General features: G+C 36.2%; 1 protein-coding gene across 3 annotated transcripts in view; it reads left to right on the top strand.

The window, feature by feature from the left end:
* Nucleotides 1-1,333: 1,333 nt before the first annotated feature.
* The window catches only part of LOC134804076 (forkhead box protein L2-like), a 72,473-nt gene continuing 47,230 nt past the window's right edge, over nucleotides 1,334-26,576 (top strand). For 2 of the 3 annotated variants that reach the window (XM_063776982.1, XM_063776981.1), the window contains exons 1-2: nucleotides 1,334-1,667; nucleotides 9,855-9,994. In XM_063776982.1, the coding sequence (XP_063633052.1) occupies nucleotide 1,667; nucleotides 9,855-9,994 (141 nt within the window). In that variant the 5' untranslated portion in view covers nucleotides 1,334-1,666. Of the gene's footprint in view, nucleotides 1,672-9,854; nucleotides 9,995-26,576 lie in introns of all 3 variants that reach the window. The other variant, XM_063776983.1, reaches the window with a different exon arrangement.

The following is a 26,576-nucleotide window of genomic DNA, read 5'->3' as shown; positions in this document are numbered from 1 at the left end:
GACCACCGGCAGCTTGGGCCAAGCCCCGCTGCCGGCGGCAATCTAGGTTAGGTTTTTTATAATGTGTTTATATATGTATTTTTTATTGTTTTGTAAGTGTTTTTATATTTTACTTTTATATTCATATTATAAATCACCTAGCCTAATAATTCAAATAAATAAAGAAGATATAAAATAAAAATAAAATAAAATAAAAAAGCCTTTTATTTCTTGCATATTACAATGTCAAACGTGAATTAAATCTACAATACAATTTATTAAATTTTTCTAATAGTCAGTTTTAGTAAATGTTTGGTCACTTATGTTATTTGTTTTTTTTTTGTTTTTTTTTGTACAACATAATAGGCGGGATTAAATATAGGGGCACAATTAGTATATTCAGTACAAAAATGCTTACTTATGCCGAACAGTGCCGCACACTGGTGGAATCCCGCCTTAAAAATTATATCACAAAATTAAAAAAAAGTACGTAATGAAAACAGGCGGCTTAGCACGGTCGCGTTTTTATCCCTTGTCACCATGCCTGTCACGTTCTAACAAGTATGTAAGTGCGAAAGGGACGCGCATAGTGATAGTCAATAAAAATGGAACCGTGCTGAGCCCGCAGGTAGGTATATAATGGCAAAAAACACTTTTTTCCCTAAATTACCAGTTTGTAAATGATGAATTTAAAGATCACTGTTTCATTCATAGTCAGGAGCAACATTATATGTATTTTTATAAGACATTTAATATAAATAGGTAGTCTTTACTTCATACGAGTATTCTATGTTTAAAATGAATAACCTGTCAGTCAGCAATAAGTACCTACTTTTGCGAGTTTTGCGTTAGATACTAGGTAGTTACAATATATTTGTTAAGGCACCTTGCCGAGGGGCGATTTTTTATTGTACTTTAGGTTTATATTTTTATTAATTTAGTATAATTTTGGTTTATAAGTTTTTATACAACATTTATATTTATTTAATGAATAAAAATTTTCAGTGTCACTTTATTAGACCTCGAGGCTGCAGACCTACACTACACAGTTAGAAATAGGTAAGCACATGTATGTATGTAAGGTCGGAAAGGCAGCCCAGATATTTCTACATTATTCAAATCCAAAATACGGAAATTGGGGAGGAACCGTTTCTCGCCAAATTTCAAAGCGGTTACCAGGCTCCTCCTTCTCACGCTATTGGCGTGGCTCCGCTCAAACCCACCAATAGCACTCCGTCTTGCCCCACCGACCGCAAGACCAAGATTTGGTTTTCCTTGTGAAAACTTCACGATTTTCGTCATTATTTTGTACCTATTACGTGAAGGGCTTTTATCGAATTTAAAAAAGGAACGCCGATCGCATGTAAAGTTCTTTTTTTTAAATAGGTCACGGTATGATTTGTTTTCAGGCTTCAGTGCGGTGTTGGTGTGCTGTGATTTAGCGGTAGCGAGTATAGCGCAACCTAAGCCAGTCCGTCGGTCGCCCATCGCTCGCACACTCGTTCGGCGCGCAACGCACTGCGTCCGCCCGCCCAAATCACGCGATTTTCATAAAACTTATAATAAATTTAGAAAAAACTTGTTTACGTGTGGACTGTTTTTTTTAAATCTGTGACGGAACAAGGATGCCCGCTATGCAAAGCTTCATGGACTTTTGAGCTGAATTGGAAAGCCTAAATTTATAAAAAGTGGGTGAGTAATATAATAAAAGTAGAAGTAGAGTTGTGATAAATTAGTAGGCGATCGGGCTTTCGGTGGGCGGTAAACTTTTATAGCTTGTTAACTGTGATTTATGCTCTGTAAAATACTCATTTATTACAAAAACATCCAACTGTGTTTTGGTAAACAAATTATATGTCAATAATGGGTAGAAATGCTTATTCTGTTGATAAAAACAGTACCTATACTCTCATTAAGTAATGAATTTACTAAGTTTCAAAGCTAAAGTAATTTTCCTACTTGTGTAAGTACGTATCTTGCTGCTGATTTTATAGTGGTTACCAAATATAAAATATTAACATATTTCGAATATATCCATATAGGGAATTATTATTATGCCTTATTATATTACCTACATGGCATTAAGACGAAAAAGTGAACATTCATTAGTATTCATATAATTTAATTACACAAACGGGTCTACCGCCATATAATTTCCGTGACCACAGCTGGTGCAACTCAGCTGAAACGTCGGAATTAAAGGTAAAAACAATGAAATTATATCGCGGTAGACCCGTTTGTGTAATTAAATATGTGTACAAAACGGGAGAGTTTAAAGTGTTATATTAATTAGTATTAGTAGGTATTTACATGTTACGTAACGATTAACCCCCTTATTCATAACCGTTTACTAAAGTTGACAACCCGATAATAATCTTTTGTCCCTTTCCGACGTATTGGTATGATGGAAAGGGACAAACGATTATTATCGGCTTGTCAATTAGTAGACGTTTATGAATAAGGGGGTAAAACTCTGCGAATATTTTGTAAAATAAGCAAAAGTAGGTATGTAGGTACTAATCCTTTGTAGCATTCAATACTCAGCGTTCTTAAAACAAACCAATTTAAAAATCGTTAATTTAACCATTTTAATAAAAATATACTTATGTGAAAAACAGTAATCGACATTTTTTTAAATAAGAAAAATATTTTTATAGGAATCTTTATTATATATTTACACGGTTTCACGAATTATCTAGTAGAAAAGTCTGCAGTGATTTTAATAGCACAGAGGTGTGTCGCCATAATTTCATAGAAGTATGACGTTTAAAATAACACTGGCAGAGTTATCTTGGTCTGACTCTATGTCTATTGTATACCTAGACTACACCCTATAGGGTAAATGTGGGATAGATGCTATAGGGGGATAGATGCCCAAATTTGCACATAGCGACTTGTGCGAATTCAATGCTTGCAATTCATTTTTTATTTGTAAGCTTACTCCTTTCCTCCCTCTGGTTAATGACGAACACTTCGCTAAAATGGACGTATTGTGATTTATTGCGAAAAACTATTTTACGCCGCAACAGATTAAGGTAAATAATAAATAATAAAATAAATAAATAAATATTGGGGACATCTTACACAGATCAACCTAGCCCCAAACTAAGCAAAGCTTGTACTATGGGTGCTAGGCGACGATATACATACTTATATAGATAAATACATACTTATATACATAGAAAACACCCATGACTCAGGAACAAATATTAGTGTTCATCACACAAATAAATGCCCTTACTGGGATTCGAACCCAGGACCATCGGCTTCGCAGGCAGGGTCACTACCCACTAGGCCAGACCGGTCGTATTAACAATATTTTCAAGGTAGCTGGATATTATTTATTTTATTTGTATACTATCCCACGAGTCAAAATATCATTGCGGCATCTAACCCATACAGTTGGCAACTATCCCCGTCCGAAGGACTTTTTTATTTTGTTTATAACTAAACAAATATAACAAATAATATCAAACTACCTTGAAAATATTGTTTATTAATGACTATACAAACTAACACTGTATTATAAAAATATTAAATGCTTATCTTCTGTATTTTATCCACTTTTGTCAAAAAGTATGGCAACTATCCCACATTTACCCTAATAGATGTAAAGTAAGTATTTATCATCAGTTTTTAAACACTGGCAACATTTAACCATAAATGCGAGTGCTTAATTTTGAGTTTTCTCTAATCTCAGTCTGTTTTAAATTAAATGTACTTACTGTTTGTGTTTTATACTGTCTGTTTTTCGTTTTAATTTGTTTGATCGTGATCGATGAAACCAATTGCAGGTATCTTTCATTAATCGCGTCGAAAACATAAAAGACGAATAGGACATTCATCTTTTAATGCACAAAAAATACTCAAAACTTTCTTATAAATATTTCGTGACCGGTGTGTCGCTACTATAGCGTTTACCATGCCGCAATTTGAGAATTTGCAAATGGCACCTACAATCCTGTTAAGAATCAATAGAATCACTTCTTTTGTTTTCCTGGTGCAGCGATTCTTTTGGTTCTTAAAAACATCCCTTGCAACGCATCCTCGCAGCGTGGTCGAAACTGATATAGAGTAGGTATAGAGTAGCATTCGATTGTTTGGATAGCTACAAAGACATTATCCGAAAGGCACCCCACTCGTAAACTAACATATTGGTGGAATCAAAATGCAATGCGACTACCGAAAGTCATATCAAGATCGAGGTTTGAATGCCGGTCCTGTTGCTATGTGTCCTACAAAATAAATACTCATTTTCTTTACATAACAATAAAATGTAGGTTGTGGGAGTAATTGAAAAGGATAGTAGTTTTCTCTATTTTTAGCTTAATTAATTGTCCTCTAATTCGTTAATTCAAGGCAAGTTAATATAAGTAGTTAAACCTCTTAAAAACTATATAAAATATAACTTTACTGACGCTGGATTATTGACCATTTCGTATATCTGCTTACATCTCATCTTAATATTATATTAATGCTAAAGAAGCTACCGTAAAATGGGGTGAATAGGGATTGCGTGGAGAGTTGGGTTATGAATGGGGAGAGAAGGGATGCCAGGAAGGTGAGAAGGGTTTTAAAGGCTACTGCTACCTAAATAATGTATTCTTATTACAAATGGAACTAGAGTGGTATTCATAAGAAAAAAAATCGATCCAACAATGTTTCAAAATCACCTTTGTATGAAATCCCATCTCACCCCAACTACGAGATACTACGGGGTGAGGAGGGATTTTGTGTTAATCGGTAAAGTTATGAAATGGAACTACCCAAAATCATAAAAAAACTAAAATACAAACGTCCGGAACATTTATTATATATACCATTCAGTTTACATATGTAAAAATAAAATGTTGTCGAGGTTTGAATGTCAGTTTTCTCCCTACTCACCCCATTTTACGGTACAGTCTATTTGTCTGTCTGTATGTTAGGTACCTCTACACGCTTAACCGCTGCACGCTGAACTTATTTACAATGAATTTTGGTATGGAGATAGTTTGAGCCCTGGAGGCCGATTCTCAAGGTTCTCTTTAAAGGTTTGATCTCAAGAAACGTTTATAATTATAGTGAAATCTCGATAATCCGGCGCTTCGATTGTCCGGTAGGTACACACAGAAATCCGGCAATAAAATTGGCGTACATTCTATGTCCTAATTTACTACGTGCGCGTACATTCAATCTTCTTGCTGCAGAGTCTTCAGAGGCTTCATCTTAAAAAAGTTTCATATAACAGTAGAATTTTCTTTGAATATAGTATTTTAGTAAAACGTATTCTACTAAATATTATTACGTATTTTTAGTATATACTAAAAAACACATCAAAATAATATGCAGATTTGCTCTTACTTCCAGTAATCCGATTTTTCCAGTACCTAATAGCACAATCGGATTAGGACTAACTTCGAAATCTCTAGAACAGTCCTGAAATTTGGTAGAGATAGACCAAGAAAAGTCTGCAGCGATTTTGATGGCCCACGCAGTGCAAGTGTTATTATAACGTCAAACGTCTATGAAATTATGACGTATAAATAACACTTGCACTGCGTGGGCTATCAAAATCGTTGCAGACTTTTCTTGGTCTAACTCTATGTACATATGTTAATTAAAGGTCTCTTTTCATGTCCACACTGTTTGACGTTTGGGTACCTTGAGGAACCGCCACCATCTTGGAAAATGTGTACCATCTCGGAGAAATTTGCATTTACTCGGAATCTAAGTTTTCTATGACAATATGATGTAAGGATTGTAAGGCAACATTAAAGCCGATTACCTAAATAGTACACAAAAAAGCTTTCGTCACCTTTGCGGAAAAAATACATGTTCTTAGAAAAAATACTTGCTGAATCTTTCGTTTCGCTCACAACACATAAAACCCATAGATTCTGGAAAAAATAACAAAAAAAACCGGCCAAGTGCGAGTCGGACTCGCGTTCCAAGGGTTCCGTACATTAAGTCCGACTCTCGCTTGACTGCACATTTCCAATAGGTTTTCCTGTCATCTATAGGTAAAGAACTATTTTGTGTATTTCTTTCATAATTTTAGACCCAGTAGTTTCGGAAATAAGGGGGGGGGGTCATTTTTTGGCTATTTTCTTAAATAACTTCTAACCTATGTATTTTAAAATTATAAAAATATATGTTCGAAATTCTCAAAATGAGATCTTTCATTTGATATGTAACACGATATAGTTTAAAAACTTTCTCATTTACCCCCAAAAGTGGCCATCTTTGGGTCACTAATTTACATATGTGTACCAAATGTCAACTTAAGTGGTCCAATAGTTTCCGAGAAAATAGGAGGGATCCTAAAGATTGTTGGTGTCAAGTTTGATTACATACTGTCACTATTTTGAAACCCCATTTAAGACCTTAAATCTGTTTTATTTAGCCCTAAATATATCTCGTACATTAATTTAAGCAAATTTGTATTGCATAGCACTCGTCTACCAATTATGTATCTACTGATGTCTATTTTATTGAAATAGTTCAGTTAGGCGCTAGAAGAAGAAATATTATTTAATATTCGGCGTCCTCTCGAGGCGGCTGTATTAATTTTTCTTTAATAAAACAAGTGAAGACAGGTTGTGAAGGGCAAGGGGAATCTACCGATACGCCTTTTAAAAATTAAGCTACAGAGTGTACTGAATCATCAGTACTTAAACCCATACCCATAGTACCCATACCCCTACTTTCTGTTTACGCCACAGACGAGTCAAATGTTGAATTTGGGAAGATCATGACAGATTATTGACAAAAGTGGAATTCATGTTCCTCCAACTTTCCTATAAGGAGAATGTCCCCTGAAAGGGTGTAAGCGCTAAATCTGGATTCAGAAAGTATCTTCTCTAAGAACGTGTATCTTTTCCGCAAAGGTGTTGAAGACTTTTATTGTGTAGAATTTAATCGGCTTTAATGTTGCTTTACATCAAATTGTCATAGAGAAATCAGATTCCGAGAAAAATGAAAATTTCTCCGAGATGGTACACATTTTCCAAGATGGCGGCGGTTCCTCGAGGTCCCCAAAAGTCAAATAGTGTGGACATGAAAAAGATACCTTTTAATTAACATACATATCAAATTTCAGGACTGTTCTAGAGATTTCGAAGTTAATCCTTATCCGATTGTGCTATAATTTAATATGCGAAAGGATTACCTTTCATCTTACATGCTCCATTTAGTAGGCAAGTCATCTACGTAGGTACGATGGGACGGTCTTTGGTAAAACTGGGAATACAAGTCATTACCCTCCGCAATTAATTTCTTGTTGCCACGCCCACCATTTGCAATGTAATTCGTGATTTTCCTGAAATAGTTCCAAGTTAAATATAGAAGACTACCTAATAAGGTTAATCAATTGCTTTTTGTTGTGTGAACGTTATTTAAAAAACCATTGCAGTAAAAGTTTCGTACATTTACTACTACTAGTAAGAGGTATAAATCTATTTACTAATTTCCTAGAAGTCAAACTATGCCCATGTAAAATTGTGACTGTTATTCCCACTAGGTACCACCAAGTTGTTACTGATGGCAAAGAGAATTTGAAATAGCGGCGGATTGTCGATGTAAATTATCTGTGACGTTCTTTTACTTTGACAATAACTCTCTATACACTCTATTCTCTTTGCTGGTGGTAACAACTAGCATTTTTTTCACCTGTTCCCAGTGGAGTTTAACTTAGTTGTTGACTACTTAGTGGGAATAACCCGTTAAATTTCATTTAAATCCGTTCAGCGGTTTAAGGGTGAATGTATCTAACAGGCAGACCGATGTAGGCACTTTCGGATATAGGAATATATACGTCCGTAGCCCACGGACGCATTTGCCCTTGAATTCGGAATATGTTGCGCAAGAAATAGTTGGTATGACTAAGTTGGTTGGTATGAAACAAAAATATTAAAAAAATATTTACAGCGTTCGTGGTCAACGGGAAACAGGAAGAATATTCATCTTTGTCAGAATTACAATGTTCAAAACTACCGACCTCAATGGCCTCACATAGGTTGGTAGGTTTACATTCAACATAGGTTGGTATGGTAGCGATGTTACATTAGGTCAGATAATTGACCGACTTTTAGTTATGCAATTATTAAAAAGTTAGCTTAACTTCGTAATGCTGCATCAGCGCATGGAAGTACTGAAGTTAGCAATAAATATATACGTACGTACTATAGGTGTATGTAATTTGATTACTGGCTGATGAGTTATAAACATAGAGTATTTAGTAACTGGAGATGCCTTGGCTGTCATTTTCTGTACAAAACAGTCTGCCGATTTTTGCGGGGGAGGGGACGTCAAATGTATTATTGCTATTTCTACATAATTTGTACGTATCGTAGAAATAGCCATGTCAGTCTATACAAAAGTTTGCACAATTGTGTAAGGTTTTCGGCAGAGGGGTAAGCTCTTAAAGGCGACTCCGGTTATTAAATGCTCTAAAGTTATAAATAGCTTACGTGAGTGTTAATAGGTCTTAATGCATTTTCGACAAAGTAATATCAGCAATTAATATCTTTGCGTCGGGGCATTAAGATCTAGAAAGTTTTAAGTCAGAGTAAAATAATTATTAAAATAAGTCATTTGCTTCAATATGAAGGTAACATTTATCATTAGGTATAGTTTTACATCATTAACTAATTGACGCTTGTAGTGAATTTATGTACAACATAGACACAGAAAAAAAAAATTATACATCACAAACATCGCATTTAATGGTACATTCGAACATAAAATCTTAAAAACTACTAGAAATCGCGAGTCTGTTTTAACGTAATTGATTACTTGTACATGCAATATGTGTGACTCCTCAATATTGAAAACTGTTCTAAAACTGAATTGACAAAAAATCTATATAACTAATATCGAACCTGTTCACAATATATACGACAATCGGTGGAGAAATGCAGCCTGTAGAGGCTGAACAGCCGGTTAAGGGGCCCATTGATTAACAGTCCGCCGGACGGTATCGGCCTGTCAGTTGTTCGGAACTGTGAAAATTTTGTTCTAACTGACAGGCCGATACCGTCCGGCGGACTGTTAATCAGTGGGCCCCTTGAAAGCGTTATTGTCCAAGCTGAAATGGAGACGCTCGCACGGTCAAAAAAAGGAACTTGCATTATTATAAATCCATAAGCTTGCACAAAACACTGATTTGGCTACTAGCCTAAGCAAATTAGAAAATTGGTACAGGTATACCTTGTGGTGTCCAGATAAACATACTAAAAGTCCTCGAGGGTAGGGGGTGTGCTGAGGGTGTAGAAGGGGGGGGGGGGGGGTTTGAAGGTACCTTTTTTCATATTTTTGCTCATATCTGTACGAATAACGAATAGCATTATACTTACTTGGGACAAAAGTTTTAACATAAAATTTACTACAAATTTGGTGTGTTTATTTTTACTCTACAATCAATACTTTAGGAGCTACAGGCTGTTAAAAACGTCGTTTTTTTGTTATTGTTCATCAAAATTAAAAAATAGTTTAGAGTATTCAAGCTAAGCGACCTGCTGATAAAATATAAAAAAAACAGGCCATGAGCATGTCGGGCCATGCTCAGTGTACGATTCCGTAGTTACCCGTCTGTCAAAATAGACTATTTGCCAAAACTCAAAAACAGCTATACCGATTAGGTTCGCTATATTTTTCCTTCAAAGTCTTTACTAAGCTATGTTTTCACGATTTTTTTCAAATTTTTTGGACCCATGGTTCAAAAGTTAGGGGAACTAAAGGGTAAAACACAACTTTTTTTCTTTCAGATCGATTATTTCCGAAAATATTAAGTTATGGTGTTCATCCTTCGAGTTGGTAAACAAAGAATACTCCTGACGATATGACCCTTAATCCCGCCATCTAGCGAGATAATAAGATGTTAAACTTTGTCGCAGTGGCCCGCACGACGGATGAGGACGAGCTGCACGACGGCAGCGCCGATGTCGCGCTGACCGGCTACCCCTTCGTCATGAACGACCTGTATGTCGACGCGCGCAGGATGCAACTCTACTCCCACCCGCATATGCACCCGACGGTGAGTCCTGGGCTGATTTAAGGTGACACTCCATTTCCAACGACAGCAGCACTACCATTCATTTTACTATGGAAATTGACAATAACACCGACGCGTTTGTACTAGTAGTGCAGCTGCGGTCAGAAATGGAATGTTACCCTTAGACGGCGCGCGAACTCGCATGCGATTTTAGTTACATTGCGGACTGTTGGTTACGTCCAATTCAACCGACCGATCAAAACCCGCAATGTAATGAAACTCGCATGCGAAGTCACGTCGCACAACGGATTATGTCACGCTGACTGTATGTATACGAGTACCTATTATGAAAATGCGTCACTCATTCGTGTTGGTACCTATACGAAGAGTACAGAAGCCCGATTGTGACTTTAATTGTTATGAAACTAATCAGAAATTTCACTGTTGACAGGTGTACAAAAATCAAGTCTGTAACCGGTTTAAAACACGAAATTCAAATCCGAATCGGGCTGTATTTTTGGTAATTCTTAAAGTTCTGTTAAGGTTGGTTAGGTGCATCTGCTATTCAGAAACTAGGTATATGTCAACTTCTTACTCGTCATAAACGACGTATACCTAATCCTCGACGCACGTGAATTGAAACTCTACCTCCACTCCGTGCACTTATGTGAGTCAGCCTTTTGTCTTTACGCAAACGGACTTGGCCCTAAGCACCTATTGCCATTGGTTACGCGAGAACGGGCGAATCGAGGTCGATCCAGGCCGTGTAGCCAAGATGCCAATCGCTAACGCTCCGTAGCGATCGAAACGCAACTGTCACTGTCGCACTAATATGGAAGAGTGATAAAGAGACGTAAAGCTTTTCGTTGTCGAAGCGATAGCGATGGTAACCTTGGCTAGGCCGGCAGTGCGAGTGACTTAGAGACTTATAACAACTACCTATAACTCTCGCGTCGAATGATGGTCGATGATGATACGAATATAAACAAATTCATTCAGATCCGCGGTCTGGGGGCCGATTTTTGAATTTCAAGCGCTCGATTTCGTCACTCGAAAATCGGTGGAAAACGGCGAATTGCTAATTTTTGAAATACGAGCGTTAGAAATTGGGAATGGAGTGGTATTGACCACTCGTTTTCAATTCTATTAGCAGAATTTAAATGTCTAGTAGTGGAGATATTATTGAATGAAATGCACGAAATCGAGCGGTCGAAATTAAAAAAACGGCCCCCTGCACTCATAACGTGTTTTTGACCCATCTCCTCCCAACCGACCGGGAATGTTTATGAAAAGAAACGGAATCGTCTCATACCTGATCGCCAACTGCACCAGCGCTAACTAGCGAATGCCCTAAAAAACCGGGCAAGTGCGAGTCGGACTCGCGCACGAAGGGTTCCGTGCCATAATGCAAAAAACGGCAGAAAAAAAAACGGTCATCAATCCAAGTACTGACCCCGCCCGGCGTTGCTTAACTTCGGTCAAAAATCACGTTTGTTGTATGGGAGCCCCACTTAAATCTTTATTTTATTCTGTTTTTAGTATTTGTTGTTAATATAGCGGCAACAGAAATACATCATCTGTGAAAATTTCAACTGTCTAGCTATCACGGTTCGTGAGATACAGCCTGGTGACAGACGGACGGACGGACGGACAGCGGAGTCTTAGTAATAGGGTCCCGTTTTACCCTTTGGGTACGGAACCCTAAAAAAGTAGTTTATTCGGTAAATATTCGACCGAATACGAGCATTGAAAAATATGCCGAATATAAATTGCAAGGAGCTTCTCATTGTGGGCGGATTAAACACGAAATCAAAATTTGGGACAAAAATAGTAGATTGTACAACAAGGGCATAAAGTGACCCATTTTTACCAGAGGCATTTTTTTGGTCTTCGCTTCGCTCAGACCAAATTAGTAGACGAGGGTGAAAACGGACATTTATGCCCTTGTTGTACACTCTGCTTTTCACTTCGATTGCAAGGAAAATAATTTTATTTTTCACGGCAATTTACACCACGAAATTGTCGTAAAGCGAAAGAACATAATACATTTATAACCGATTCCCGCCAACTAACTTTTTAATTATTTTTTTTTAATTTTCAAAATGTGATCAGAGTTTCACACGCTTAGTTTTCTGCCAAGTCAAACATTTCGGAGCATTTTTGAACGATAATCGACTCCTATTTTATGTGATTTACTAAATTTAATGACAGAAACTACGGATTTCTAATATATTCAAGCAAAAAAAATATAAGTATAACAAGTTTTGTCATCTACACAATTTTATTGCTCAGAAAACGGGAACTTTATGTAGAAAAATAAATATCGGCTCGTAGTCCTCTATGTTGCTTGAATATTCTTAGTGCTTTGAAAAGTTCGAAGTGCGCACCGCCCCAAATTATTCAAGTCACGTTTATCACACGACACCGAATCAGTAGGTAGGTAAATATTTTTATAACAATCAATATGACATTGACTTGCCCAATGTTCAGGTTATCAAACATAATCGGTTAGGGCACTCTCAATTACAAAAAAAAAATAACATTGAATTTCTGTAAATTCAATGTTATTATGTGTACAACGACGAACCATTTAAGTATTCGGCTTTCAAAATTAATGTACAGGCGATAATTTAATAAAAAACTACCTTAAAAATACGCAATTTACCTATAATGTACAATTTCAATTTACAAGACTTCTTCTGTCATAAGAGCGTGTCACATATTTATGCGGCCTTCGAAGAGTAACATATATGCCACGTACCATAGGGTAATCGAACCAAACAAGGAGTTCACATATATTAGGAGAAGATGAACATGACACGAGACTATCACGTGCCTATTGAGATATGTGTGAGCACTGTATTTAAATAAAACGATAGCAACTTTAACAAATAATCACAAACTACCCATGGAATAAACACCTTGAATTTGGACGAAAGTTAAAAACAAAAAAGCAGTTCGGCGTTTGTAAAGATGAATTACACCTGAAGTCGTGAAAATAAAAATAATTGAAAGGTATGAAACCTGGCGTTGAATTTCGACTAAAAGCTTAAAAGCCGTATCTACATAAGAGAGTCGTAGTGGTATAAGGCGTACTGGATCGGTGTCATGGCTTCGAATTCGAATCCGGCTACCGGCGACGGTGGTTCGAACCAATAACTGCACATTGCCGTAAAGCAGTCTGCAATGTGTTTGCATGAGAAACTTTATTGGTCAAATGTTACCAGATTTATTAAATATTCAAGAAAACGTGCTGGTATAATTTTACGACGGTTAGTTTCTACACTCGCTACTATAAGATTTACGTTTGTTGTGATACGTATAAATACTTAAGTAGAAAAAATGTACCAATTATTCCCATCTTTTTATTTATCACATAGACATCTCACATAGAATTTCTACATAACCTATTTTTATTTATTATTCATTGGCTTATTCCATAATTGATCTACTTATGAATTAGATTTATCAATAAACGTGACGATATAATTATATTATTTATTTAAACCACGCGATTGTTAATACATCCGCCTCTTTTCACTCTCTCCTCTCATCTACTCAAAGGTTAACTGGAAGAGATCCCTCAAAGGGATAAGTTCGCCTTTGTACTTCTTACTAATTTTTATATTGTTTTTAACATGTCTCTTTGTACAATAAAGAGTTTACTACTACTACATTGTGGTTTACTCAAATTGTACCTATCAAAGATAAAATATGCTAAATAATAATTATGATATGATTTATAGTGACATATCATGAAAAAGAGACTGCTTATTGTCAATATTTAAAAAAAATGTTAGCGATATCGGTAGGTACTATTACTAAAGGAGACTGATATTAGTCCTCGTTTCTCTAGCTTTGGGATTCCCGTCTTCTTTATAACTAAGTATGAAATATTTATCATTTGTACTCAACCTATGTTTATTAAATAAATAAACCAAACATAATAATATTTACTTTAAATACTAATTACACATTAAAAACGAATCTCATGATCAATTTGCAAAAGCCTATAACTCGTTTTAATCAGTATCAATTGAATTTTGTTTGTAAATATTTTTCTAGTTTCACACAGTTAATCGAGTATTTACAATAATAACTTTCATAATGTGCTGGTTATGTGATGACGTGGGTTGTCAAGTCCGAGTACATGCGGTATCAGAACAGGGTCTTATCGCCCTCGTCACGGTTATATCACTGAGACCGACCTTGTTGTCTTGACTTTTATTCTTGCGACTATTGATATGACTTGATACTAGAGCTATCCTGTGTAATTAGTTAGTTTGGAAATACCTAGTTTATTAAAATAGCCCGATAGTTAAAAATAATGTTACATCAGCCCAAAGAACTTTATGGAACAAGGAAATATTTTCATGTATAATATAAAAAAACAACAACGGGTTGCACTCCGGGAGTGCCGACAGAAGTGAAAACTCAATGACTAGTCCAAAATGTCTGCAGCACTATGTATAATTGACCCATCCTCCTTTCTATTGAAAAACTTTAGTTCCGAAATTGCTGGCCAGTGAGCTTAAATTTGTAGCGTTAATTGTTTAAAATTCGAATAGAAATTGTAAAGTTACCTTGCAGACCTCGCATCTAAATATATTTTGGTCATGATATTTTGAGTTTTATTCACCAGTACTAGAGTTCACTTTATTAGCGATTTCATCAAGATGTAGCTTTATTGAATTATATTGGAGTGATATAAAGTTATGTAACTGTGAGATCCTCGTATTTCATCCCGTACAAAATTAGAACATTGAGCTTTATTGCTTAATATAAAAGTCTAGTTTTAAATAATTGACCTGATTATGATACGTTATGACTAAAGTTCTTTGGTAAATAACATTGTCTGTCACACATGACGTCAGCGCGTTACGCGTTACGCGTTACGCTGTCTCGAGTTTATCATTTTTTTCCCCACCTCAAAAAGTGCTCAGCGCCGCTAAAGAAGTTTTCACTTCAAAAAGTCAACGCCAATATATATTTTCCACGTATTTTCTGGTATTTTTATAAGCTTTACTTTAAATAAATGAAAAAGGTGACTGAAGTGCTGCATTCATTGGCTGATTGGTGTAAGATTTTCTTTTTTCATTCGATGGTTGTCATACACAAGACTACTCTATTTGTCATATTTTTTAATTTGAATACGTTTTATATAAATTTAGATGAAATGTCACTAAAAGTAACTTAAATAATTATTAAATGATTCAAGCGCGGATTGAATTTCCAGAGAATGTTTTCGCGCCTTTATCTGCAATTCAGTCCGGTTTGTTCTTTCGACTTCTTAAAAGATAATAGATTCTTGAATCGTATTTTAGCGAAAATACTTGATAAAAAAGAACCTTTACACTATGTACATGTCAAACTTAAACGCATTATTACCTTGCGTGGGGGAAATAATTGCTTACAGACATGCAGAATTGTGTACCTAATCTGAATTCAGTGGTACCTACATGAATTCTAGTTACAGGCCCGGAATCTGTATTATCTGTCGTCCGTGACTCTAGTTCACTGCGGGCCGAACAACAGATTGACCGTAAGATAACACTTATTTACTACTAAGCGGGTAAAAATTAATGATGAAACATTCGGGTCAAGCAATGTCACAATACTGTACCTGAAATATTACATTATTGCACGACTTCATTCCATCTTCCCCGTTCCTTCACCGGACGTCAGGCGTGGGGAGGGAATGCATCCTTTACTGTCGACATACCGTTTATTCGCACGAAGCGATTTGCCACGTCATCTTCAATGAGGACTGCTATGCTGCCGCGCTTAGCATAAGAGCAGTAACTCATTTTGAAATGTCATTCAATTGTATACTTTGTACTTGTACAATATGTTCTACAATTGAAAGAGATTTCAAAATGAGTTAGGTACTGCCCTTATGCTAAGCGCGGCAGTATTTAATAGACAGGCCTATTCGGATTTCGAGATAATCACAAGATCTTGAGACGATTTAGAGATCAACTAGATCTACATTAGATATCGACTAGATGTGACTTGGATATCTAAGTTATAACTTGTCGAAATCGTTCAAGAGGACCTCCAGAATCGCGGAAACGTCAAATTTGACATATCTATCTTACAAATATCTTTAAATTATCCGTATCCTAATTTGTTGAAGTCTAGTAGAAATCTAATTCATTTTCCGAATCGAGCCGAGAATCGTACGCGTCGTCTGTATTATCTGACACAAACCATTGTACTTAGTGACAATGTGCATTTTTACAAAATATAGTTATTTACGATACAAGTGCGGAAAAGAGGAATGCGGGAAAATAGCACTTTTCGTGCGATGTCAAAAGTTTAAAGGGCCATATGTAATGTAAAACGTTGTACGATACACGTGCGAATAGGTAATTCGCAACTCGTGTCGATTTAAAACACTCCCTTCGGTCGTGTTTTAATTTATCGCCACTCGTTTCGTATTTCCTCTTTTCCGCACTTGTATCGTAAATAACTATTTTTAATTTATTGAAGAATGGAGCTGAGTTTCTTATTTAATTACCTAACGGCACAGAATATAATGAAACATTAACGTTTTTGTCAGATTGTAACAAATAAGCCTTTAGTGCAGTAATTGTTTTCAGTTGTCGGGTTGTTCCTTTTACATTATGATTATTTCATGTATATGTTACGGGTGATGTTAGAAGGTAAATTAAACTCAAGTTATCCTGTTATAACTAGTATTACCCAAGCCTTTTGAGTAAAGTTCGACAACTTTAAACAACATTAATCTGTAGGTATTCGGCGTTTACCCGTACACATCTTAATAGGTCTACCCAACACTGGCTGGGTAATGTTAGCTGTTGCTTCATCACTTCTGACATTACCCTCCCAGTGTTGGGTAGACTTAAAGTTGATTTAATTTTATACACGGTGGCCAAAAAAATAAGTGCATTCCTGTTGCCGTTGGGTTTATACTGAGCAACTTTTACTATACGACCAACCCTAAAATCGCGAAAAAAAAATTACCCTGCCATAGAAAATGGAGCAGGCAAAATGTATGAAACAGCCAAAATTTTTCTCGCAATTTCGGGGTTGGTCCCATAGTAAAAGTTGCTCAGATATAATCCCAAAACCCCCCTGGCAACGGGAATGCACTTATTTTTTGGCCACCCTTTATATTGCACAAATAAAGAAAAATTTACAAATGGCGAACTTAATGCCAAAAGGCATTCTTTACCAGGTCAACCAACTTATGTATGTTTTCAAAGATTAGTACGTAATAAAACTTTCTTTCCTATCATCACCTCGGACGACCTACAAAGTGCAGATTGCGCGTCTAGAGCAATGATATGCCTTAGTAACCTCGTGCTCAAAGTGACTCATTAGATTATTAGGTACTAATTATGGTCTAGACTCCTCTAGCTACCTACACCTTATGCTAAAGTAAAGTACCTACACTTTTTTTTTGTCTTTTTATGCGGCTCTGTTCGTCTGTCTGTATGTTACATCGCTAAATATCTCGGGAACGCGAGCTTAGTGACCGCGCACATAATCTCATATTAGAGAGTTAGTTAATCTTATATTATCTAAAACTAATTTTTACGCTGCACATCAGGCGGGATAATTTTTTTTCAATACTTGACTCAGATAAGAAAAAACGTGATATCTATGTAAGTACTCGTACCTTTTATTGTGTTATCAAAAAAAAAACTTTTTTTGAATCGTGTGCATATCATGACAACCTAAACAAAATAACAAACTTTACTCCTATTCTGCTTTAGTCATATCTATTCAATAGATTTCCTTATAAAGTGACTAAGTAACGTCGCTGCGATGTGTAGTGTATCTTTTCTAAGACAATCGTCGGCAACCCTAACTCGCACACGAAACCCCATTGTCGCAAAACTTCAATCGTCGTAACTCGACACTTCTAATCATAAATTTCAAAGTGCGTATACAAGTGCAGGAAGCGTGCAATACTACTCCAGCCATTAATCCTATAACGGCTCTAGTGGAGGGGTTTCACACGAACCCGAGACATTTCGGTTCTTGACCACTCATAGGTCGCTTACTATTTCAGACATAGATTATTAATCACTAGAGCGTACATAACGAGTAATAACGACTCGCACTCTCCGGGCATAGGCGTTTCTATGCTACCTGTAAGGATTTCGCGATTGCTGAGTTAGAGAGTAAAAATATGAGCGCACCCTATGGGACATAGGTACTTTACACACTTTTATTTAGCTTCTATATACCTATATATCTTTGTATATATGGTGCTTCAACTCTTGTAACTTAAATTTGAACCAATTGGTGTCTGATTGAGCTTCGTATACTTTTTTGAAATTTCGCATACTTCCATATGCATATTCCGATGACAATGCAATAATATGCTAACATGGAGCTGATCTGATGATGCAGTCGAAAGGTAGTCAAAGGAATTCTTCGATGGAAAAACATAAACACATTGAGTTTAGGCTCATTTCAAAAGGTCTCGAGAAGTAATTGATAGACATGCAAACGAGAGAAAGTACAGTCGGCAATAAAAGTGTGTATCAAAAATATTGTTGACGGTTACTTGTTTGAGTAAGATGTGTGCACTCATGTTTTTACAATGATGAAGAATGCAACTAAACTATGCGGCTCGTAACATTGTGTTTAATTTTCTACCTTAGTACAAGGGAGCAATGCGTGGTGAGCGCAGATCTTAAATTTCATAATACATAATCTACGAGAGGTAATCACTGATTTCAGCACTTGAAACCGTAAAGACCTTAGTCACCTGCGGTTTCGAGTGTTTGTTATTTTACGTTTTTAAACGAGTTAAATAACTCTCGTTATTCATTCACGTGCGAGAACGGTTTGACTTTAACAGAACGCTTTGTTTCGAGCCAGTTGTGCTAGTTATTATAAAGCTCGAAACGTCATTGGGATGCATGTAGTTAGGGCTTTTTAGACTGGCGGTTGCTGCCGATCGCCGATACGTAAGTAGTTTGATAAAATATTGCAGTCCCAAGAATGTTCCTGAATAAGTAGTTTCACGGTAGGGTTCTACTATAAAATTAAAAGTTAAGTAAGAACAATGGGGCTCGGTTTTATGTATTAATGCGATTATTTGCCCAATTAAAAAAATTACTAATGTTAAAGAATCAGTAAAAAATACACAAGCGTTAATCTTGGAGTACCTACATACAAATTACAATTAGGTAGGTAATTTGGTTACCTGTCTAATTTTATACCGTGAATCAATCGAAAACGCTAATGCAATTAAATAGTACTATAAAATGTAAAAGTATACGAAAAATACACACTTTGGGTCGCTACGCCAGAGGAGTAAGTAAGTAAGTAAGTAAGTAGGTACCTAATATACGAAAAATACTTACCTACAATGAAATATTAGAAAAACTTTTTGATCGAGCGAGCGCGAAGCGAGGGAAAAACTTTTCCGTTTCAACTTTCGTATGTTCCTTCGTTCGTATGTCTGTTGTTATTACCTTAAATTCCGACGTAAAACAATTTTAGGTAAAAACAATTAAATTACCTATATCGCGGTAGACCCGTTCGTATAATTAAATAAAAGTAAATGAGTTCTTGTATAGGTATGTATGTCTCTCTCTCTCTCCTCAGCATTATTATTCCCATCTGATTGTGGGGTCTGCTTTTCTGGTCTTTTCTCTCCACTTCGCGCGATCGGACGTGTCGTCTACTGAAACGTCGCAGGCCCTCATGTCTTTTGCTATGGTGTCTGCCCATCTCATCTTCGGTCTTCCTCTTCCTCTGGAGCCGACAATGTTCAGATCCATAGCAACATTCCCGATGTAATCAGGAGGTCTTCTTTTTACGTGCCCAAACCATCTCAGTCGGCTCTCTTGTAGCTTATCGGCGATATCACGTACTCCAAGGCTATAGGTATGTATGTATGTACTGATAATTATAAGCTAACTTTTTTTCCTATACTGATATTAACTTATTTAAATTGTTGACTCTTCGTAACCTGATTAAAAGCATCGTAAAAAAATGTGAATCCGAATTACCTGCCTACTATAGACCCTTCAGTTTTATCCTACAGGGAAGTATCTGTGAATGGAAAGGGGAGAAAGACTGTAACTTATACCTACCTGTTAATTATAGATATCGTTACTATAAGTTCTAACCCTTTTATCAAAGTATTCATCATATCTTCCATTAGTTGCAGTGCTTAAGCAGTGCGATACGATAACTCTTTATAAAAATAAATATAAAGAAATAACGTTTACGGGCTTTGTTCTTTGACAATCACAAATGAGATGAAATTATAAACTTTAAATAATAGAATATTTAAATTTATCCTATAAATTATCTTCCAGCCTCACAAGAACATAATAAGGTCAATATGGAGAAGACCGGCATATAAAATGTATTGCGGGAGGACCGGCATAGGGTAATAACTCTCGTAGATACATACAAACGTCACTCAGACAGTCAGAATAGTACATTGTGCAACATGGGGCGTAAGTTGAATATTGCAAACGAGAGTAAGTTAAATCGCGACGGCTTGCCGGAGTGATTTATAGACTCGAGTTTGCAATATTATTACGCCCCGAGTTACACACAATGTTTTTCATCACACTTGCGATACAAAAATTAAGTATAAAGACAAAAAATTGTTAATTATGGCACTAAAAACTTCATAACTCCCTAGGGAGAACGCGCGAATTTTCTATAGCTCCCGCTAAACCTGCGTGCAATTCCACATTTACTGAGCGAGTGTGATGAAAAGGAATAAAGCTTCATTCCTTCTGCTCTGCCGACCATCTGTAAGTGGAGTATGTGTACAACAAACGCAAGAGTTAAAAGCGACGAAAGAGATTGTAGACCGTCTTCCCCACATTGATCTTAATTTTATAATCTTACAAGGTCAAGGTCAATAATGACATTTCATCCATTTAATCATGGTCATCGCTTGGGGCGCAAGGGATACCAAAAATAATAATGTTATAGAAACTCGGGTCAAAAACTTTGTTCACAAATAAGTCCGTTCTTGTAATTCCAACCGCGGAACCCCAAACGTCAAACCGAATTCTGAAAGCGTTTCAACAAAGCGCATTGTTTCAAACTCATCGATCATCAGCACTTGGACTCGATAAAATACTTTTTGTTCCAGATTTCAAGAGGTAGTGCGGTCACCTTTAAAAGTACGGTCACATTCTGTAGAGTGTAGAGTAATTGGAGAGCACAATGCCTACTGTAAAAGAATAAACTGATATGTCTAGTGTATAGAACTGACTTCAACTTGACTATTAATGACTATTAAGTACTTAATTAATATATTTTAACATTAGATTTTATTTGTCGATATGTCTTAAAGTCTACTTGTATCTTGTATACAGCAAGCATCATTTCAAAAGTTCCTGCGCGTTTTTACAGTTCAGTCTTTATTATGAAACCAACTAAATCTAGAAAAGGCCGCTTCATAAAACTTGCCTGAATAAGGTGTCGATGTGTTCTTTGGGACTATATATTTGCGCATTCAGGATGCGTCACACAGTAATAGTTTTTGTAAAGTATATAAGTAACTTGCATAGGTATCTGACTCGCCTAGATCACAACACTAAAAGAAACCTTGTGTACCTACCTAGCACGTTTAAGTATATACGCTAACAATAATGAATACAACACAGTATGTCTGAAGCTGCTCTCATTAGTAATCCTCTAGCTATATCTACCTATGTGTAGTGTAAGTATATGTATCGGCATTGAGCATTCACGTCTATCACCGAGATGTTCCAAACAGCCAGGTATGCTGACTCGCGGCCCGCCTCGCATGTCAGCAACCCGACACGCGCTGTGTGACAAATGCGAAAACTATTGCAGTTTTTAAGTGCCCGAAGTGCCTGCAACAATTTAAGCTGCCGATGGATCGAGTTACGTCAAAATGCTGCTTGTACAAAACCGTAGCGTCGACACATTCCTTTTTGACCACGTGTCTTTAGCAAAGACTAGTGAATTGTAAAGAGTGCGACCAGGGGGCCGATTTTTGAAATTCGACCGCTCGATTTCGTGCATTTCGTTCAATAATATCTCCGCTACTAGGCATTTAAATTCTACTAATAGAATTGAAAACGAGTGGTCAATACCACTCGATTCCAAATTTTTATCGCTCGTATTTCAAAAATTAGCATTTTGCCGTTTTCCACCGATTTTCGAGTGACGAAATCGAGCGATCGAATTTCAAAAATCGCCGCTCTGGACAGAGACACCTTTTTTTGAAAACACTTCTCTCCTATTCGCGGAAGACTTGGACCCTTCATTGTTCCACACGCCTTAGGGTATACGAGTACTTAGGGCATACTGAAAATTCCTGGATTGGCCACTTATAAAAAATAAATAAGTCGTCTCATATATCAGAATCCAGAAACTTTCAGTATGGCCCACGTATATGGGACGTTTCAGGGGTTAAGGTTACGGCGGTTGGCGCTTACATCGCATATATATTTAACACCACATTAGTATTGGCGCATCGTGTTAGCGCTAGGGCTTCCAATACCGGGATCCCGGGATCCCGAAATACCGGGATCCCGTCTGTTTAAACAGATTTTTCAATACCGGTATTTTTTAATGAAATACCGGGATCCCGGTATTTTCAAAAACAAGGAAAATGTGTCTATTATAACGTTTAAAATCTATTAAAATGGTCAAATTCGGCTGTATCAAGAAGATAACTTGCCAATTTAATTAAAGAAGATCATTTAATTGAAACAAGATCTGTGCATATGCGTTAGATAAATATTTGGTGATGAATTCTGATGTTCAGGATATATTAAGGGAACCCACGCGAATGACCTTCGATCTGAATCCCTTAGTTTTCTAATGTTTTTTGTAGCTTATTATATTAACAACAACATCTTGAAGCTATATATACTGCAAAACGTAATTTAAGACCAAAAAAAGTAAGAAAATGTTGCCACTTTTTACTAGCGCGTCTTGTATTTATGCAAAAATAAGTATATAAAAGTACTTTTTTAAATCGCAGAAGTAAAATTACTAATAAATAAATTATCGTAGCGTGATTATTTATCAAAAGGAATTTACTATTTTACAAACAAATTATTGAAGTGGCAACATTGTCTTACTTTTTTTGGTCTTGAATTAAGTTTTGCAGTTTAGTATCCTATATTTAGGTACTTCAAAGTTCATTGCCTTCGAGATATTTGGCATCAAAGTTGAACAATTTTAGGCTAAAAACTGGTTTTCTGGCCATAACCTTTGTGTTAATTAGTTTAAAATGAAAACCCTGGACACGTTTCTCGAGACGTCAAAGACGAACCCAAATATTTAGATTTCGTACATGTAATTGTAAGATTCTTCACTGCAAACTAGATACGAAAAAAGTGTTTTATTTTAGAAAAATGTCGGGTAGCCCCTTAATATAATTAGTTCTTAAAATTTTATCAAAATGTAGAAAGAAATTAATTGTAATGGCATACGAATTTTTGGTGCCAAAGAATATTTATTGGCCGATTATTAGATTGAACTAAAAATGTGACTTGTGAAGTCAACAAGGCGGATAAAATGATTGCCAACCTGGAAGGGTTCACATAATTATTGCAGATGGCGATTATTGTTTAATATCCTAAGCTAAGGACATACATATCTGGTGTAAAAGTGAGCCTTTAAAAAAAAAACTCAATTTTTTTAAGCCATTTATAGACAATACCGGGATCCCGGGATCCCGGTATTGATGAAGACAGTTTCGGTATTAATACCGGTATTGAAAGAAGCCCGGTATTTGGAAGCCCTAGTTAGCGCCATAAGGTTCTAGCCGAGGCGTCCGACACTTCAGTTTTCTATAGAAAGCATCACATGAACACTAATCACCCGACATAGAAAACGAAGTTTTGGAAGCCTCGGCCCGGACCCTGACCGTTCCAGTGCTAATGGAGAAGTGCTTAAGAAAAATCAAGCTCAATTGCCGCAGCCAAGATAACAATTATACATCGACAAACGCTAAGCAATCGAGAAGTAAAAATTTATCTGTATGATAGATGCAACAAAACTGCCGAAATTCACGTAGCTAATCATTTTCATAAATTATGTATTTAAGGTTTTCACTTGCATGACTGGAAAGTTCACAACTTTGCCACCACTTAGCTCATAGCCACATTAGCCACATTAATCAAGCTACAAGAATTTTCTGACGTAAGAACGCCGTGTGACTATTTGAATTAGTTTACATTGCCATCAGGTGTTTATATTAGAACTAATCGTAATATAATGAACTGTACAGAAATAATAACTGTGCACCAGGCGTATGGATAGCTTTATCCACGTGATAACATAACCGTCACTTTTTAACACCGCGGGATTGAAAGTGACGGACACCGTTTTATCACGCTGTCACGTAGACAAGAACGTCCATCATATCCGCAGGTTTATTGCAGGCCAGGCCTAAAAGTGAAAAGGCATAATTGTAGCTTAAATTTTTAACATATTTAGGGCTATATTTTTTAATTGAAGTATTGTATGTTGTACAGTCGACGTCAAAGATATCCCATCAAAAATATTACATGTAAAAAGATGCAAGTCTCGCAATGCAATTCTTCTACTACAAAAAAGTTTTGAGATGTTGTGTGAAACCAAGTCGGTTATTTTAGTCAGTGCCAGGGGGTGTTAAACTGTATCAATAAGATATCTTTAATTTTTAATACGTGGGATCTCATCTCTTTTTGTAGGTAGTCCTTCTTTTCGGGTACCACTTCTTGTACGTCAGCTACCACTTTTATCAAAGCCATGCCCAATTCATACCCATGCCGCACTATACTCGTAATCATACCTATGCCATATTCATATCTTTACCATACTCATAGCCATACCATACCTACTCGTACTATACACATATAATAACTACATATATACATCTTCATACTTACATCGTACATCACAGACCTTTACCTACTATTTGTTGGAACTGCAACAGTAACTTTGTAATACCATATATTTATATGGGACTACAAACTTACTTATGCAGTTCTTACATCTTTAGAACGTGACTGATATTGTAATATTTTTAGGTTTTCTATGGCTTGATAACCTGAAAACTACTTATAATAATTCTTAAACTACAAGTTCAAATTGAATGATTTTGAGAATATATCTAAAGCATGTAGATGTTTACACTTTTGCACCTTTTTCCCTTGTAGGTAATAGGGCGAAAATGTAAACATATCTTTGACGTCGACTGTACCATACTTAAACACGTACCTATATTAATAATTACTTTCTCCCAAACATTTTCATAAAATCTATAAATGATTTAAGTACCTACACATTTTGTAGTCATAACCAAAGAGTTGTCTTTGTCATAACAATATTTTATTATTCAATTAACTTTATAATGTGTAGGCACCTACTTAATGTTAAAATGTTAACATGAATAATGTAGTTATAAATATTGGGAGTTGAAAAATAACTACACTTTTTTAGGTATTTTGGTTTACTCCGAATAAAGTTGGATTGTAGGTATAGGTATATTACTTGTTTGTATCTTGTATAGACTTTATTTTATCAATACATATATTAATATAAGTACATTGACTAGACCAAACTTACAATAAAAAGTAACCTAAAATTAAAACTACCTACAAAACGACAAACTTGTTTGTATTAGGTATTAAATTCAAATTTGGTAATTAGTAATTACACAGGTGCACAATTGCGACTAGCACTTGGCCTATTTTTTATGAGTAACTACTATAGCTACCTATTTATTATTAAGCATAGTTTCAAGTCATATTTGTGTCGCAACGCTCGACCTCAATTAAAGTAAAGCGTAATAATGTAAATGATGCCAATGTTAATGTGACGAAATCGATGATGGCTGCCCTGTCAGCGCCGTTTCAGCTTTGTCGACAAGCGCGGACACTGCGGTAGGCGGCAATAACGTTGTCCTTTGGGCTACTAATAGGTGTACAACTTATCTCAGGCAGTTAATAAGCAGTTGTGCACTGAGTTTTAGGACTAAAACTAGTTTATACTATATAATAACTTCAAGCAACACGGGATAGGACTCTGCCGAAGCACATGCCTAACTGGGCACGCACACAAGTAGCGCGGTGCGTGTTGTGACTCATCCGTACACAAAAAGAGATCGAGGTGTGCAAGATTTGTCTTTGACGTGTGTCATTTTCTATGTATTTATGTATAGTCATTACAGATTGGATTTTGTATATAGTGAGTGAGAAGTGCGACTGTGCACGTTTCCTCCCGCAAAAAATGGCAGATTTTTTTTGATAGCGAACTTTTAAACCGAGCCGCGCAAGGCTCTTATTGCTTATTAAGATCGGAGTAGTACCAGCGCCCTGAAGGCGAGGCAAAATACAAAAAAAATGGCAGAATGATTCGTACGGTAAGATATCGCTTGTGCTTTCTCCCTTCGACGTGTCGGAAGCCGGTGTTGCTCGATGATAGGTAACTATATAATTATTATTTACATAATACTAATCAGCTTCATGCAGCCAAGCCTTCAACCATTCCGTAGCTAACCATAATGAATTCTGATCTACCCCAGTTAAACGATTGACTTAGGGTTGGTTGTACGAAACTGTCTGTTACTGTTAAAGCGTTCGCTAATTATTAATGTATGTATTGTAGGTATTTCATATTTCTGTCACAGAATAATTAA

The sequence above is a fragment of the Cydia splendana genome, chromosome Z (assembly GCF_910591565.1).
Source record: "Cydia splendana chromosome Z, ilCydSple1.2, whole genome shotgun sequence".
Classification (NCBI taxonomy): domain Eukaryota; kingdom Metazoa; phylum Arthropoda; class Insecta; order Lepidoptera; family Tortricidae; genus Cydia; species Cydia splendana.
The sequence above is the reverse complement of the archived record's forward strand: the minus strand, read 5'-3'. Positions and strand labels throughout refer to the sequence as shown.